Below are 18,959 nucleotides of genomic sequence, written 5' to 3'. Positions count from 1 at the left end.
AATTTTATTTTATTAATGAACACAGGTGTTTTGGATGCCTGCATGATGCCTTTGTGGAGGCCAGAAGAAGGTGCTGACCTCCCTGAAACTGTTGCCAGTTACCATTCTGGTGCTAGGAATCAAACCCAGGGTCTTCTGAGAGAGCAGCTAGCACTGTGAACCACTGAGCCACTTCTGCCACCCTCAAATTTAAAAAGAAAAAAAAAATCTTAAAAATAAAATAAAATTAGAACAGTGTGAAGAAGCAGAGAGGATGACCCCCAGACAGACCAAACCTGCGCGCCGCTGTATACCCGTGTTCAGTGCCACTGCCATGCCCAAAAGACAGGCTGAAGGTGCTCTTAACCACTCAGCTGTCTCTCCAGCCCAAGAAATTTTCTTTAGCAAGCAAAAATTAAATATGAAGAATAACTCTTTAATTTTATGAAAACCATAACAAATCCACAAATCTAAGAAATCCAATGAGCCTTCAACACTAGAAACAGAAGAAAATGACTTCAAGTCACATGACAATTGAACTGGTTAAGAACTAAGAAAGCTGGGGCTGGAGAGATGGCTCAGCAGTTAAGAGCACTGACTGCTCCTCTAGAGGTCCTGAGAGTTCAATTCCCAGAAACCACATGGTGGATCACAACCATCTGAAATGGGATCCGATGCCCTCTTCTGATGTGTCTGAAGAGAGTGACAGTGTATTCACATACATCAAATGAATAAATAAATCTTAAAACATAAAAGATTATTCTATAAAAAAAAAAGAAAGCCAGGCTTTCTTGTATAGGGTTTTATTTGTTTTTGTTTTTGTTGTTGTTTTGTTTCAAGACAGGGTTTCTCTGTGCAGCCCTGGCTGTCCTAGAACTCTTTGTAGACCAGGCTGGCCTCCAACTCAAAAGATCCACTGCTTCTGCCTTCTGAGTGCCAGGTGCTGGGATGAATGGCACCACTGCCTGGTCACATTGCTTATTAGAAGTAATAAAAACTGGCAGGCAATAGCTTTTTTAATTTTGAAAGGAAAAAGTTGTCCTAACTACAGTGATAAAATTCCATAACCAAAAGACACTTAGGAAAATGTATCCACACACAAATGTGCACACAAGGAGCACACCACACACATCAAGACCTCCTGTTCTCTCATGGGGTGCTTCCTAGGTGGTAGGCTGGGCCTTTCCAGCCACTGGCCATCAGCAACTAAATTATGTAGACAATGAACTCAAGCTTCGTACTTTTTTTTTTTTCTTTTTTCTTTTTTTCGGAGCTGGGGACCGAACCCAGGGCCTTGTGCCTGCTAGGCAAGCGCTCTACCGCTGAGCTAAATCCCCAACCCCAAGCTTCGTACTTTTGTGTGGCCACAGAAGTTGCTGCTGCTGCTCTGGGTGAAAAGTGGAAGGATTATGAGGTCTCAGTCCCCATCAGTGATTGGAAGAACAAGGCTTCCCCATGAATCAAGGTGTCCTGACCCATAGCAGTGTGTTTGCTGCTGACTGAGAGGCATTCTTGTCCTAGACTAAGGAGAACTGGAGAGAGGAAGCACAAGCCTCTTCACAGATGCAGTGTGAACACCAACTGGAGTGTTTTCAACTTGGTTACTGTTTAGAAAGAAGAGAGGAGGGGTTGGGGATTTAGCTCAGTGGTAGAGCGCTTGCTTAGCAAGCGCAAGGCCCTGGGTTCGGTCCCCAGCTCCGAAAAAAAAGAAAAGAGGAAAAAAGAAAGAAAGAAAGAAAGAAAGAAAGAAAGAAAGAAAGAAAGAAAGAAAGAAAGAAGAGAGGAGACTCTTGGACTGCTACACGACTATGTCCTAGTGACTGGGGACCAGGAGCTAGCAGCATCTGAAAGTCTTCTCATCTCTGTCTACCAGTGTTGTCAGGAAGCCCTTAAGCAAAGGTGGTGAGACCAGGACCAAAGCACCCAGGATTCAGTGTTACTCCACACTCCTGCAACACAAACACACTAAGAAAGACGAGGGAGCAAAGGAAGCTAAACATTCTAGCTAAGAGAATGAGAAAAGCCAAGGGCAGATGCAGGAGCAGACGGCCAAGAGACATGAAAGGCTACCCTTGCTGAGAGCTTCTGCTTCTGAAGACTTGCATTATTTCTAACTGCATGTGTCTGTTTATCTGTGTGGGTAAATGAATCCAACTGGCACCAGAGCTTCCGGCACCATAGGCAGTTGGGCACTGTGCTGGGAATCAAACTTGGGTCCTTTGCAAGAGTAATACATGTTCTTAACCTCTGAGCCATCTCTCCAATTGGGGACTGTCTACTTCTAAGTCTGAGTCCCCAAAGATTAGTGTTTAAAAGTACAAAAGTTGGGTGTAATGGATCAGACCTTTAATCTTAGCACTTAGGAAGCAAGCAAGCAAATTTCTGTGAGTTTGAGGCCAGCTTGGTTCACATAGTAAGTTCCAGGATATTTAAGGGACACAGTCAGATCCCATCTCAGAAAACACCCTCCCCAAACAAACAAAAGAGTAATAAATAATCAGACCCTTGGGGGTAGGGGGAAGAGGCTCCTCAATGCTTACATCTCGGTCAGTAAGATCGGTGGCTTTCTCTACAGCGGGCTGCCTTACCTGGACAAGCTGAGCTTGGCTCACAGTTCCCACCTCAGCTCCAGAGCAGGGATCAGGTAGTCACAGTGCCAGGGCTGGCTGACTGCCTACCTGCTGAAAACTGTATTTAATGAGGAATGAGAGTCTCTTCTGGTCTCAAGTATCTATCCGTAAGCATTAAGTCAGGTACCTAAGATACTCCATTCTTCCTATTCTATGCCATTCTAGGCATTCCAGATTTTTTTGGTTAAAAACTAATTTCTAAACTAAAATCAGAAAGGAAAAAAAAATTAGCTGAGACCTTTGGGAAATGGTCTTCCCGTGAAGTTTTCTTTCCAAACATCCCCATTATTTCCTTTAAGTCCAACTGTTTTTGCTTTGTGGTCAGCATGCCTGCTGGGCAAACAGTCCCTTACTTCCACACACACCCAGCTTTATTTGCTGCTCACTACTTAGCACTTGGGGGTGAGGGAGGTTGTTCTGTTTTCTCACTTTCGAATGCAAACTCCTTCTAGCAAAGGGTCCTGAGGCTCCAACACTAGTTGGAAACTGCCTGTGTAGACTATTAACTGCCTGGATGGGCAACTCTGTCAGACATTGGGAGTTGATGTTGAAGCATGACCACCTCAAGCTGTGTGTGCACCTGATGCAGGATGAACACCAGGGAAGATTGGGACCCTTCCTCAGTTCAGAGAAAGGAGCCTCTTCCTCCTACAATTTCGATAAAACTGCTCCTTTAAACTTTTATTTAAAGAAAAAAATGTTGTGGGGAGCAGACAGCTCTCAGCAGGGTCCTTTGTTTGCCTCATCCTGGCCTCCCTTCTCTGGCTTAACTGGACCTTAAGTTTCAAAACACACCCTCTTCTTAGAACCTTTCCCTCCTCCCCAGTGGGGTTGTTGGATCTCTTACCCCAGTCTGTCAGTAAGTAGGCTTGCGTCCTTATCTCCTTTAGCAGGCATCAGTACACTCTTAGAGGTGGGCGCGAATTCCCACCTCTGTTGGGTTAACTCCATGTACCTGACGGAACTGTGTTGCTCCAACACCTTCCTATAAGCATTTGTGGATGACCGAGTGTTGAGAAGGAAGGTTCCTTCCTGAACCCCTCTGAAGGAGAGAGGCTGTGCTGGGAGCACCTGAACAGGTGAGTTCCTCACTAGCACATGGGAATCCAGGCTTCTAACAGTGTAAGGAGTGTCTGGCCTTAGCCAGGAGAGTGGGCTGCTGAGGTATGCAAGTGAATTCCAGCATCTGGAGTCTGCATCACTCACCAGACATACACTCAGGAGAACTGAGAGCAGAGACTCTAACAGGTAGTTGTGCACCAAAGTCCACATCAGCACTTATTATGGAAGCCACTCATATTCATCAGTGGAGGATGAAGAGGAAATCCACAGTTTCTGATCCGTATAATGAGGAAACTGCAGGAATATGTAGAGGTATTGGCTATATAATAATCTATATAATAATCTGGATGTACTATATGCCACTGAACCACGTGCTGGCATAGGCCCCACAGTTAAGGGCTGAAAAGATGGCTTAGTGTGTAAAGCATGAAGGACCTGGGTTCAAGTCCCTAGAACCCTTATAAAAGCTGCCTGTGATATGGTGTTTCTGTAACCCCAGTGCTCCTACAGCAAAACAAGAGGCAGGCAGAAATATGAGACTCCCTGGAAGTTAGCAGGTATAATGGAGACCCTATCTCAAACAAGGTAGAGGGCTAGGACAGATACCTAGGTGGTCCTGTGACCTGCACATGCATGTCCATACTCATATAAACTACATAGTCACACACATGCACAGACACATGCAAAACCTAACACAGTTAAGGATGGGAATGTAGCTAAGGCAGAGTCATTCCCAGAATTTACAAGGAAGGCCCCTGGGTTTAACAGGACAGCAAAAGTGAAAATAATTAAAACAGTTAAGGAGCTGAAAAGATTGAGAGCAGGCTTTGCACAGGCTCTCAATAGGTACCAGATGTTTCGAGGGAAAAAGTATTTTTTCCAGGACCACACTCCAAACCACAGCAGAGCAGAAAGGATCTGAAAGGATATCTGATATGATAAATGTCATGTGATGTATATTGTACCACATTTTTTAAGTCTTTAAGAAGAGAGATCTCCAGCACTTACCTCATTAACTTCAAGAGTAATGAGATCGTATCATGAAGGCTCCAGAAACACTAATGTTCGTGTGGTAAGATGAGCGGCAGACGATACTCTGAAGTGAGCAATTTTCCTTCTGGATCCTGACAGTCAGGGATATCATAGTGGCCCCTGGGTATTTGGAGATTACTGATAATACATAGTGCTGTGGGTGTGAACTGAGAGTTTTTGTAGTTTGTCTCTGTCTTAGCAATAAGATTCTTTTTCTAGAATCACCTTCTCTGTCAGCAAGATTTAGCCTCGTTTTAAATTATGTAAATTGAGTTGTCTCAAAGGCCTGTAGGAAAATTTAGAATACTTTCTAAATCATTTGAATGAATTTCTCTCCAATATTTGCCCACAAAGTCCATTAGCACAAGTACACGTCACATTCACATCACAAAGGACATTAATTTCCAGCAAAGAAATTGCCCAAGACAATGAGGACACGTGGAGAAGTGGTCATGCACAGCTTGTGCCGCAAGACCAGGAAGTGCCCTGTGCAGGCCTGCCATTTACCCATCATCCCGCTCTAGACTGAGCTAGCAGCTGCGTCCTAGCAGGCTTTGCACAGGCTCTCAACCTGTACCAGAAGCGTCTAGAAAAAAAGATATTTTTTCTAGGACCACACTCCAAACCAGCAACAGAACAGAAAGGATCTGAAAGGATCTCTAGAAGACTCCTCCTTTTCCATTTGGCCACACTATTCTGGACAACATCAAGAAGAGACACAAACCACTGTTAACAATAGATAGCTAACATACAGAACAGATCCCATCCTGAGGTAAGTGAAGAAGGACCCAAATAAGGACTCAGACAGAGGCCACCGACACTGCCTAGGGCAATCCTACAATCAGCACTGCAGCCTGGACAAGAAGTAATCAGTAGCTAAATGGTACAATAAAGAGGGCCCATCTATGTGCAGCACAGAGGACTGAGCCTAGCTGCTTCATAAAATATGGTCTGGCTTCAAGGCCTGCAGCTGCCAATGAAGGGGAAAATGTATCAGAGTGTTTGTCCAACACATGCCAGGGAAGACAGAGCCAGGAAGGGAGGACAACCATGATCAGACCTTTGTAATGTTTACAAAACTTCCCACGACCTTCAAAAGTACCATTTGTGCTTTCATGAGAGCCAAGGGACATTTACACCCTTTCCTCAAGAATCCCACCATCTTCTTAGGCTGATCTGGCAGTCTCCGCAACTCTGTAACCACGTAGCTCTTGTCTGGTCACTGCCATGTACAATTACCTGGCCCTACAGCTCCCTGGGATGGTATATGAGGAGATCAGTAGAGAAAGAGGCACCAGAAACCCATCTAAGACTAGCTCAGCTCCAGACTACTATCTTGTCAGGCCACATTCCTTGTTCTGAGTTGCATGGAGGTAACCATTCCTGGCAGTCCTGAGGGCTGAGAAGAACTCACTCAAGCACTGCTCCTTACTTAAGTCTCAAGTGGTCTGCTGCTAGCAATGACCTTGAAGAGGTGAATGCTCTGAAAAGGTCCCCTAAGCAAAGGGGAATCAGAACCTAGGGTTTTGCAGAGCACAGCTCACTGCTGGGTCTTTCCAGTAAAGCCCTGGTCAGGGTGGCCAGTTCCCAACTGAACCTGAAGCCGAATAAATTCAGAGGCCACCTGGCCACGTACCTTGGTGACTTTCTATTGCTATGAAGAGACACTATGAGCAAGGCAACTTACAGAATAGCTTAATGGAGGCTCACAGTTGATCACTGCTGACTTCAGGGTGGGGAGTATTGTCTCAGGCAGGCAGGAATGGTGCTGGAGCAGTGGCTGAGAGTTTGCATGTAGAGACAACATACGAGGCAGTGGTAGTTTCTGAAACCTCAACGCCTACCCCAGTGACACACCTTTCCAACAAGGCCACACTTCCCAGTCCTTCTTAAACAGTTCTACCAACTGAAAAACAAGCATTAAAATACATGAGCCTAGAGGGGCCATTCTCACTCAAACTATCGTACCTACATAGCTGAGTTGAGGCTTCATGAGACACTGCCTCAAGAAAACTTAACTTTAGGACTGGCAGACTGTGCACGTGCACACACATGGACACACACACAAACATGTAAATTTAACAAAAACAAGAAAATTAAACTTTGCTCCCCCGTATCTAGTAAACAGCCTTCTACAGTACATTTTAAGTACCATCCCTATTAGAGAAAAAGAGATGAGGTCCCCACATGCCTCTGAGGACCAACTTTCCAAATGCAATGGCAGACAATTACCTGAATCACAAAGCAAATTCAAGATATGGAAAGATTTCAAAGTCCTAGAGGTAAAGTTTTTGTTGTTGAGACGAAGGTTTTGGCTTTGTAGCCCAGGCTAACTACCAACAAAATTCTCCCTCCTCCCTGGTAGTGTAGGGTGAAGTCAGGACCATGTACACACACACACACACACACACACACACACACACACACACACACACACACGACAAGCACTCTACCACTAAGTTACACTCCAGCCCCACATAAGGGCAATACTACATTAAACAAGGAAACCCCTGAAGCAAAGCTGGGCTGAAGTTCTGAGGCATACAAAAAGATGATCTAAGGCCAAGCAGCAATGGACAGCTTTACTCTACCCCTCTAGATCTAAACAGTATCACCCCCGGTCTCTGCTGAGAGTTCTAACAGCCTAAAAGCATCATTTCATATACTCCTTGGGAATCTTAAGTCAGCACAAGACCAACACACCAGAAACAACCTGAAAAAGAATGTCATCATTTATGGTTATCTAGGCTGTGCACCCAAAGTGCTTAACAGAGTGTGGGATACTCAGACATGATGTGGAGGCAGAGGGACAAAGACAGAGGGCAGCTATGCCCAATACAGACTGTAGGACAGGTGAGATGTGCTCAGTTCCTGACAGGTTGAGTGTGAGAATTTCTGAAGGGCAATGCTGGGCACAGCAGCAAAAGGGAACAGCAAGGACAAAGAGGATTGTGGTGATGGTGACAGGTGGCAGAATGTGGGGGCTGAGACTCAAGATGAAGAGGTACAAGATGAGACAGAGCCAAAGGTCCCCCACAGAGCAGCACATATCAGAGCGCTGATGTCAGGCTTAGACTCCAAATGTTTGCTCTACTTTACCAGGTGAGCTCTGGAGCTGTGTAACCTTGGCCAAGTAACTTAAGACCCTGCATGTCTGTAAAACAGGGTTAAATCCCACCTCACATGGCAACTATGAAATACAAACATGTAATAGCATTCAGCTATAGTTTTATGTCTTTTTTTGTGTTCTAATCATCTTTATAGTTGCTTTTTGGTTTTTTGTTTTGTTTTAAATCATGTTTTGGGCTGGAGAGATGGTTCAGTGGTTAAGAATACCGACTGCTCTTCCAGAGGTCCTGAGTTCAAATCCCAGCAACCACATGGTGGCTTACAACTATCTGTAATGGGATCCAATGCCCTCTTCTGGTGTGTCTGAAGACAGTGACAGTGTACTTATATATAATAAATAAATAAATCTTTAAAAAAAAATCATGTTTTACCTTTAGTTACAGGACCTATTTCCTTTTAAAATAACTTTTCTTAAGTATGGTTCAGGAAGTAAAAAATTAAATAAGTAAATAAATAATAAGACAAAAGTCTTGCTACACAATTCTGACATCTAAGCCTGATCCCTGGTACGTGTGAAAAAGCTGCAAAGAGTAGTTCACAGCTGTGATCCCAGCAATCTCGGGTGAAATGCGGGGCAGAGAGAAGAGAACTGAATCACATAAGAAACTCTAAAAGAAACAAGGAGAGACAACTATCCCTCAAAAACAAGGTAGAAGAGGCTTCACTAACCCAGGCCAGTCTGGTCTACAAAATGAGTTCCAAGCCTCCTAGGCTATACAGGAAGACTGTCTCAAACACAAATTGAGGTAGGATGAGAAAACTGCTTCCCAAAAACTGATCTCTACACAAAGATTGTTTAAATGCCCCCAACAGCGTGCGTGCGTGCGTGCGTGCGTGTGTGTGTAGGTAAATGAGCTCCAGAACCTCTCTTCACTTTTCACAGCTGACCCATACTGTTGTTCCAATTTTCATGTGCTTGCTAGGGATCAAACTCAGGTCCACAAACTTGCTTAGCCAGCATTTAACCAGTCGAGTCATCTCCCCAGGCCTAGGAATACTTGTTTTCAGTGACGGTCTCGGTCACTACAGAGTCTGGGCTGGGCTGGAACTCACGAGCCTCTCTGGCCCTTCTGGGTGTGGTTGAGTAAATACCCTTTTCTGACCCTTTACTTTCACAGAAATGTCTTCAAAGGTAATATGACCTCATGGTTCAAAATACAGTCTACATAAAAGGTGACAACAAGGTTAAAATTATGAGCAAGTCTTCCAAGCTTGTAGAAATGCATGCCATGCAGGTGTTCTTTTGAACACAAAGATACTGTGGTGAGATCACAGGCCGAAGCCACTGATGGACTATCCTGAGTTGGTCACCAGGCCAAAAGAATTGTAAAGCATTAGTGCCCACCCTTTGAAAACTATGGACACTGAAGGGTCTCTGCCCAATGACAAGGTACCTATCTTCAAGCAGGAGGACTCTGCACTCCTCAACTACTGAGTGCTGTCATCTGGTTTTGGAATTGTGACACAGGAGGCAGAGCACACTATTACACTGGTCCTGAGTGTCCTTCTGTTTCTGTTTCTGATTAAAATCTAAGTGATGCCCTCTCTGATCTCTAGGGACACCTGTGTATAGACACACATAAACAGAAGTAAATATTAAAAACCAAAACAATGGGGTTGGGGATTTGGCTCAGTGGTAGAGCGCTTGCCTAGGAAGTCCAAGGCCCTGGGTTCGGTCCCCAGCCCCACCCCCAAAAGAAAAAAACAAAAAAACAAAAACAAAAACAAAAACAATAACAACATACAAACAAAAAAGAAAAAGGGCTGGGTGTGGCAGCACATGCTCACTTGGGAGGTTAAGGCAAGAGAATCACCACGGGTTCAAGTTCTGCCTATGCTATGCAGTAAATCCTAGGACATCTGGGCTGCAAAGTAAGACCCCGTTTCAAACAAAACAGATTTAAAAGCCAGTTGGTAAAAATCTTACCATGCAAGGACTTGAGTTCAATCCCAGAAACTACTTTTTTTTTTCTTTTCCTTTTCTTTTTTTCCGGAGCTGGGGACCGAACCCAGGGCCTTGCGCTTGCTAGGCAAGCGCTCTACCACTGAGCTAAATCCCCAACCCCCAGAAACTACTTTTAAAAACCAGTTGTGGGGCTGGAGAGATGGCTCAGTGGTTAAGAGCACTAGCTGCTCTTCTAGAGGTCCTGAGTTCAATTCCCAGCACCACTTGGTGGCTCACAAACATCTGTAATGAGATCTGATGCTTTTTTCTGGAGCTACAGTGTACCCATATAAACAAAATAATAAATCTCAAAATAAGCAAAAACAGCTGTGGCAAACTGGGCATTGTGATGCATGCTTTCAATCCCAGCACTTGGGAGACAGAGACAGGCAGATCTTTTGAGTTCTCAGCCAGCCTGGTCTACAGACTGAGCTTTAGGATAGCCAGGACTATACAGAGAAACCCTGTCTTGAAACAACAAGCCCTAAAACAATAAACAAACCCAGCTGTGGTAGTGTGAGCTTGTAACCCCAGTGCAGGGAAGGGAGGCAGAGGTGGATACCTGGCTGGCTTAGGGGGATGAGTACCAAGGCCAGGGAAAACTTCATAAAACCAGATTGGGGATGTGGAAATGGCTCAGTCAAGAAACAGCCTTTGTACACACATGAAGACCTGAGTTTGGTCCCAGAATCTATTTAAAAACTGGTGTGGCAGCATGTGCCTGATCCTAGCACTGGGAAGGTGAAGACAGGACTGTATAAGGCTTACTGGCCAGCCAATCTATCCAACTCCATGTGCTCTGAATACAGTGAGACCTTGCTTCAAAAACCAAGATGGAAAATGGATTGAGGGGCAGTCGATGCTTTCACACATGCACACATGTGCACCTGCACCCATCTCCATATGCATGCATTGGAACACAAACATATATACACATACCATCAGATGGTGGTACCTAAGGAGGGAGAGCGGAGCTTGATCCTGGCTTCCATACTCATCTGTTCACAGTGTCCCAAGACCCTCCCACACCTATGGCTATGATCCCCTAATGTTCCTTCAGGAACAAGAGTGGCAGGACCACCCCGAGAATGCTCTCAAGCCAGCTAACTCACCTAGCCCACACTCAGCCTTGTCCTGCCCAACAGAAAGCAGCCCCCCAGCTGATGGAGACAGACAAGCTGAGTGAAATGATGGCTGACCTCAGCAAGCCGAAGTCAGCAGAGAGGGAGCAAGGAGAGTAGAGGTAGAAGCAGCTCAGGATAACTGAAGTAACAGCTTCTCTGGGCAGGAGAGGGAAAGTGCAGCTTCATATCCAAGCCAGCCCCAACCAAGGCTACTCGATGAGCTGCCCAGCTCATGCAGTCAACTCTGTTCCCAAGTCCAGATGCCAAGCCACACCTCCTTTCTCTGGGACATGCCGTCTGTACTACAGACTGAGTGGCTGGTAAGCTTTAGGAAGGATCCACATTGGCAAGAATCCCTCGTTCTTTGTCTCTCAGTATAACTAATACCCAAGGAGCAAGATCCACCAAACATGAGGCCCAACCAGATGGCCCTGCCTCCTCCCTCATCCAACTCCCATCCCTACAGAATGACTACAAGGACCTCATCCTCTCTGCCACCTCCATTAGGGCAGCTGCAAGGCAAAATGACTAAAGGAACTACTGTCCTTTATGTTAAAAAGATACAAATAGCCATTTCCTCTTATTTTTTTTTCTTTTCTTTTTTTCGGAGCTAGGGACTGAACCCAGGGCCTTGCGCTTGCTAGGCAAGTTCTCTACCACTGAGCCAAATCCCCAACCACAAATAGCCATTTTAATATGTGTGCGTATATACACACACACATACATACATACATACGTATGTACATACATACATATAAATTTTATTTTTATTTTATACACATTCCTGTTTTGCCTGCATGGATGTCTGTGTGAGGGTGTCAGAAGCCCTGAATCTGAAATTACAGACAGGTGTGAGCTATGGTTGCTGGGAAGTGAACCTGGGTCCTCTGGAAGAGCAGCCAGTACTCTTAGCTGCTAGGCCACCTCTCCAGCTCCTCAAAACTGGTTTCTAAGTGCCCACTCTGTGCCTGTTCAGGTACAGGGGACACACACAGAATGTGTCAATGAGTAAAACCTGTCACTGTGAATCATCCTAGCATTGTGAGAAGTGTAGTGGCTGCATGTTTGCTCTTATTTACGGATCCTAGCTCCAAATCTTTACAAGCGTGTGTATAGCCTAGAGTAACCACAGAAAGTAAAGGGGGCGTGGCCCTAGGGAAGGAAACAGTAAGACCCAAGTACCATGAAAGGAGAATGGGAAAAAGAAATGGGGAGGCTTTACCTGGGGGAAGGAGAGGGCAGGTAATATAGAGGGAAGAGGGATAAAGAAGAGAAGGTAAACTGGAGGCAAAGGCAGTGATGGATCTGTATGTGATTTGAGGCCAGCTTGGTCTACATAGTGAGCTCCAGGACAGCCAGGACTGTAGAGGGACCCTGTCTCCAAAAACAAAAAGTAAAATAAATAAATAAATAAATAGTTTTGTGCTTATTTAAAAATATGTGCACATATTAAATAAATCGAATGAGTTCATACGACTTGGGAGTAGTAATGCTCCTCCCAAGAGCTATGAACTAACGAAAACTGAAGTACCAGGCATGGAAAACCTCCCTTCAAAGTACTGGTTAGGAGAGTCTAAGAGACTCCCAAAACAATGCAGGGTACTGCTGTTACCCTTGGTTGCTTTCCAGAACTTGAAAGTTAAGCCCCTATTGCTGAAGACACTATACATTTTGCATGCATTAGGTAGAAAAGTTGAACTGGAGCTGACCTTGAATCCTTCTCACTGAGGACTAGCTAACATCCAAAGGTGTTACACCAGCTGCCAAGGGAGAAAGGCAATCACCAGCCTTACCCAGCTGTGAAAGCTATAGAACACAGTAGTCACCTGCATAGTAGTCACCGAGGGCAGCAGTGGCAATCGCACCTTGGAAGTAACCAACAATGGTTTACTAGACTCAAGGAATTCATGTCAAAATACAGAGAACAACTGAGAAAGAGGTGTCCATCCACAGTGGATAAACAATTCCTACAATCAAGGCTTAGGGAACACACAGAAGAGGTCACAGACGCTGAAAGGGACTGGGAGTAGGGCAGAAAAACTGTAAGAGCAGAGGACCAGGATATTTTTTTTTTTTTTTTTGGTTCTTTTTTTCGGAGCTGGGGACCGAACCCAGGGCCTTGCGCTTCCTAGGTAAGCGCTCTACCACTGAGCTAAATCCCCAACCCCAGGACCAGGATATTCACTGCAAGATAGTATCTTTATGACAGGGAGCTGCACCCACGAAATCTTAACACTGTTATTTCCTCAAACAAGACTGCAGAGAGACTACCAACTCACATCCAACCTGGAAGAGCTGCCACAAGGCGCCACAGCTAGAGGAAGAGCTACAGGTAAATAATGGTTGCTAAGAGAAGAAAATCATTCTTCTTTCCAGAGGATGAGCCCAACAGGCTATTCAATCCCAAACAGTCAGCACACAGACCTTCATAGACGGCCACACTAACTGACTCAGCAGTTGTATTTATGTACACGTATGTATATGCAATAATAATCAAGAAAAAGAGGTCAAGAATTTCTAGTGGGGACACAGGCGTTGGAGAGTGGGGGTAAAAATGATACACAGTATTCATACATGACATTCTCAGAAATAACTAAAATAATGTGAAAACAAAGAATACAAGGTGAAAATGAAAAAGTGGGATAGCAAAGAAAACCCTGCAGTGGTTGCTATGTGTGTGGCACGATTTAAAACCACTGCACTGAGCTCGGGGCCTCCTAGAGGGAGGCCTGCTGACTGGCATGCACACACCATCTGGTTCATAGACTCCTCCAAATCTACCTGTGAACAATATCAGCAGATGATCTGGGTAAAGCACTTGCTTTCTATCAGACACCTTTTGGAACAGCTCCTCACCTTGTTAGTCATGGAGATGTAAATCTCCATGAATCCATACCTTGATGCTTACTTCAGAGTGAGGAAGCTGAAGCACAAAAGCAATCTAGCAAGGAGGGAGGGGAGGAGGGAGAAGGACGGGGACAGGGGGAAGGGAGAGGAAAGAGGAGAGGAGGAGGGGAAAGGAGCAGATGAGAGGGAGGAGACCCTAAAGCACTATGACAACATTGACCTGGCAGTGTAGCTTCAGGGTACACGGTTTGAATCCACAACCACCAGTTATTGACTAGAATGAGAACAAGACCTTTGCATAACTTGTCATAGTTTTGTCAACTTGACCAGCAGGCATGTCTGTAGAACATTTTCTTGATTACTAATTGATGGAGAAGGGAAGAGCCCATGTGGGCAGTGCCATGCCTAAGGTGAGTGGGCCTAGGTTCTATAAGAAAGATGAGGGAAAGCAAGTCTATTCCTGCCTCCAGGCTCTTGCCCCAGCCTCCTCATGATGGACTATAATCTGTAAAGTGAAATAAACCCCTTCTTCCCCTCATTGTTGTGGCTGTGGTATGCAGCACAGCAACAAAGCAAACTGTAACTTGCACTCCTGACAGACAGCTCACTCTTCTACCAGCATAGCCACAGGCCTCCATGTGCACAGCCACACCACCAAATCCACAGGCCTCCATGTGCACAGCCACACCACCATAACCACAGGCTGTCCACATCCATAGCCACACCACCATAGCCACAGGTCTCCAAGCTACCTACCTCCAGCCTGGGTTTGTCCTACCAACACCTGCCACTGCAAAATACGACCCCACCTCCACTAAACTTTCTGAGACAGTTGGTGAGTCAAGCCAGAAAGAAAACCAAAGCTGTCACAGGATAACCACACTTTACACTCAGGTATCCCTCTGCTCAGTTGCCTGGGACCTCAAATAGAGCCTCACAGGTCACCAGTATGCTCTGTAGGCTGGGAGGAAACCAGAGCTTAAGACATCCTCAGCACACATGAGCACAGGCAGTGAACACAAAGATGACAGAGCTGCACACCTAAGAAGACATCTGCTTAGTCATGGCTCTTTATCGGGCCCTAAATATTGTTATTGACATTTCAGAATCAGAAACCCACCAAGAGTCAGCGGCTCAGCCCACAAGGGCTGGATTGCTGCCATCCCTTAGAGGGCCTGTTGTCACTGCCAAGACGACAAAATGCACAGCTAGATCAGCTCTACAGTATGAGAACCCACAGACAGACAGCATCTGCCATCGCTGCTAGGGCACTACCTGGTATCCAGACATCTCTCCTGACTACAAAGGGGAGAGCTTCTGTGAAGTAGGCCAGGGAGAAGCAAGTGGTTTCCTTAGTCACTCCCAGCTGGGAGCAGCACAGCTGGGATACACAAGCTAGCTGTCAATGCTACTACCTCTCGGGGTGGAATACACAAGCTAGCTGTCAATGCTACTACCTTTCGGGGTGGAATACACAAGCTAGCTGTCAATGCTACTACCTCTCGGGGTGGAATACACAAGCTAGCTGTCAATGCTACCACCTCTCGGGGTGGCCCAAGCAGCTTTCAGGGGCTAGCAACCAACCGGGAGAAGGACGAGGATTCTTGGACTGTGGCCCTGCTGGGAAGGCAAGTTTTCTTAACTATGAATGTTGGAATCACCCCGAAGAAAGCTATTGCTGAAACTGTGGCATAACTTTGTTTCCCAATGAGAGATTAAACTTAAAACAGTACTAGGGTGAGCAAAAAAAGTATAATGCTGCACTCCCTTTATAGGTGCATAACGATCAAAGCAGCCATGTTCCCAGAATTAAATCTCATCTAGGTCACTTAGCTTTATTAAAGTTTTCTATTTTAGTTTCTCTGTCTATAAAATTGAACTAATAACAGTCTTCCAGGGACCACTTTAAAGTTATCACATACATTAGTACTTAGAACAGTATCTGACATGTAAATATAATACCCTCAAGATTAAACATTTTTTTTTAAAGGAAATTTGGGGGCTGGAGGTAAAGATCAGTGGTAGAGCGCTTGCCTGCCATGCATGAGGCCTTGGGTTGAATTACTTGGCACCACAAAACAGTAGAAAACGAGTTTAGACAAGTGAAGCCCAACTCTACATGCTGCCTCCCCTCATCACCACTGGAAGATTTAGCCTGCATCAAAGAAGAAACCCACAACGCCCTGGCTCTCCCTCACAACACTGGGTAGGATCAAGAGGAGAGCCCTCCGCCTCCCTCCTAAGAGGTGAATTCTAACTAGTCCACCTAAGGATGGTTCAGACCTTGGACCTTGAAAGGAAGCAAGGAAATCTAGAATAGGACTTTCATTTTGCAAAAGTCAGCTACAAAGACTGCCCAACACTCCCAGGACAGACATGATGGACGTGTAAAGAGACATAATAGCACACAAGAAAAAAACTGACGCAGCAAGCCCTGTCTTTGCTCCCATGTCAAGGGACAAGAGGGTGCTTAGAGTTTTGCAGGACAACTTAAGACAGAACCGGGGGCTGATGCCGAGTTCCGACCTAGAAAGCCATGGGTTCAAGATCACATTATTGCCTCTACTGAAGTTCCACTGTATGTCCCATTCAGGTTGAATGAGGGCTCCTTGCTGTACATGTACACATGGGTGGCCTCTGCCATCTCCCCAGGAACACCCGACACACAGGCATACACTGAAGAATTCATACTTGCTCTCTCCTTCAATATTGAGCACTTTTAAAAAGAAGGCTGTGTTCTCTGCATTTGAGTATCTCTACCATTGGACAGGCAGCAAGGACTCATGTCCTTTCTGAACTGCTCTCAGCCAGCTGACAGGATCTATGACCAGACTGGCAAAAGAAAAATGGTTAGGGACATCGGATGCCTATGCCATCGAGTCAAGAGATGCTGGCCCTAGAACATGAGGCAAAAAAAGGGCAGATGTGTGGACCTCAACTGCAAAACTGGACCCAAGAATCAGAATGGGTTCGCTATAAGCAGAGGTATACAAATGTGTTTACCAAGGTATAAACCACAGGACTGGAGAGATAGCTCAGCAGTTAAGAGCTCTGATTGTTCTTCCAGAGGTCCTGAGTTTAGATCCCAGCGAGCACATGGTGGCTCACAACCATCTGTAATGGGATCCAATGCCCTCTTCTGGTGTGTCTGAAGATAGCAATAATGTATGTACTCACATACAATAAATAAATCTTTAAAAAAAGAAAGAAAGAAAGAAAGAAAGAAAGAAAGAAAGAAAGAGGTGTAAACCACAAGATTCCAAAAGTCCACTATCCCAACAAGAGAATCAAATCCTGGGTTCCTGGCAGGCTATTTTACAACCAGTCGGCTCACTCTGCAGAACAGCTGGCTGTTCCTCCTGGAGCCCAGGGAAACACTCTGTTCAGTAGAGTGTTGGCTTAGGCTAGGTCACTGAAACACAGACGTTTCCACATGGGACAAAAGCAAAAAGCCAAGCAATGAAATATGTTGCAGGATGGGAGCTGGACTAGGTCACTGCTGAAGGTGCACCCACCTATTCTGATACCCAGCCATGATGTCACCCACAGAAGACTTGCCTTGGGCATTCCTTAATGGGAACCTTCCTCTGCTAAAAGCATTAAGAGCTCTACTTACCCCTGCCCTAGCACAGAAAGGAGTTTCTAACACAGAGTGTGCACATTAAAGCGTCTCCTCTCCCTTGAAAGTTCACAGACAAGACCTTCCTGCTGTTGGTAAAACTTTTCCACAGATCCCTAATGGGACAGTGATTCCTGTGCCTGATGGGTAAATCACCCTGCTTTGTTTGGGAAGTGGGGAGCAGTGAGGGGTTTTTGGCACAGTTCAGAAGTATCTGAAATAGGTAGAAAAAGGACCTGAGGTTCCCCACCACACAAAACTCCAAGGGAGTACCAAAAGTAGTTAATCACACCACACAAAGCACTAAGTGCCAGGCACCGCTGAGAGCACTCTCCCCTGCACAAGGCGCTCGGTTTACTCCCAGTATCTCCTTTGGGCCGGGCGGGACTTCTGTGATACAGCGTTTCACTAAGTGGCAATAAGCAACCAGCCATCGCTGTCCAGGGCTGAAAGGCTGGCACTAGGCCACAGTTGGGAGGACACTTGGGGCACCAGGTGCCTCCACAAGCTGCTTCCCAGACTTCCACTCAGCCCGGCAGAAGGGTGCGCCGAGACGCAGCTCCTGGCCATTGGGTCCAAGAGCACGCGGCGCTCGGTAAACCTGGGTCCAAAGGCGACATCCTCGAGGCTCTGAACCCTGGTACACTCCAACTTGTGCCGGGGCAGGGGACGCCCAAAGGCCCGCAGACAGGCCTCGCCTGTGTCCGGCCGAGGCGCAGTGGCGCCCAGCAGCCGCCGGTGGACGACCGCCGCAGCCCCACCCCCGACCGCGCCCCCACCCTCAGCGCCGCGCACCTGGCCGCAGCGGCTCGGTGACAGTGAGAACCAGCAGGAAGAGCAGCAGGAAGGCACCGCTGTCTGCCTTGGGCACCATTTATCCTCCGTTCATCGTCCCCGGGGCAGCCGCGTGACCCCGCGGGGAGGCCGGACCTGGCCGAGAGGAGGGGGTGAAGGCCGGACTCCGGCCTGGGGCAGAGGGACGGCAGGCAAGGGATCCAGCTGGATCGCAGCAAGAGAATGCCGACTCGCGCACACTCTAGGCCGCAGAAGCGGGATGAGATTCCGGCTCGCGCAAGATGGCGGCCGTCCTGCTCCAGCCCGCGCTACCCCGCCTCCAACCAGCATTAACCAATGAACGCAGAGCTGGGCGGGAGGTGGCGGGGGTGGGAGGCAGTACCGGAGCTTCAGACGCCGGGCGGGGCGTGAGCAGGAGAGGTCAGACCCAGGGACTGAGCGGCAATGGGCGTGGTCGTGGGCGGGGCTAAGAGAAATGAGACGTGCCACTGGCTGAGCCGAGAGGCGGGACTCGGGGGAGGGGGACGCAGAAAGGCTGCAAGGTACCCAAAGGGGACCCTAGAGCTGGTAGGGTCACCGGGACTGACAGTGTTGGCGCCAGGGCTGGGGTGGGTAGGAGTGGAGATCGGGGATTAGAGAATCAAAGAAGTATAGCTGGACTTGAATGATCTTTATTCCTGGAAGCCCAGGTCTGTCCCAGTGCCAACACATTCCCTAAAGTGGTCTTCTAAACGCGGAACCGCTGTGAAGACAGTGAAGAGCTCTAGTGAAAATAAAGGACCAGCAGGCTCTGTGGA

At 46.7% G+C, this 18,959-nt stretch overlaps 1 protein-coding gene across 4 annotated transcripts in view; it reads right to left on the bottom strand.

Moving 5' to 3' along the window:
• Positions 1 to 18,521, bottom strand: part of Dgcr2 (DiGeorge syndrome critical region gene 2) — a 50,545-nt gene extending 32,024 nt beyond the window's left edge. For 3 of the 4 annotated variants that reach the window (XM_039088526.2, XM_039088528.2, XM_063270658.1), the window contains exon 1: positions 18,163 to 18,324. In XM_039088526.2, the coding sequence (XP_038944454.1) occupies positions 18,163 to 18,241 (79 nt within the window). In that variant the 5' untranslated portion in view covers positions 18,242 to 18,324. Of the gene's footprint in view, positions 1 to 18,162 lie in introns of all 4 variants that reach the window. The other variant, NM_001012146.1, reaches the window with a different exon arrangement.
• Positions 18,522 to 18,959: the final 438 nt, after the last annotated feature.

Source organism: Rattus norvegicus, chromosome 11, assembly GCF_036323735.1.
Source record: "Rattus norvegicus strain BN/NHsdMcwi chromosome 11, GRCr8, whole genome shotgun sequence".
In the NCBI taxonomy this organism is placed as follows: domain Eukaryota; kingdom Metazoa; phylum Chordata; class Mammalia; order Rodentia; family Muridae; genus Rattus; species Rattus norvegicus.
Note: the sequence above shows the minus strand (reverse complement) of the source record. Positions and strands in the feature narration are given on the sequence as shown.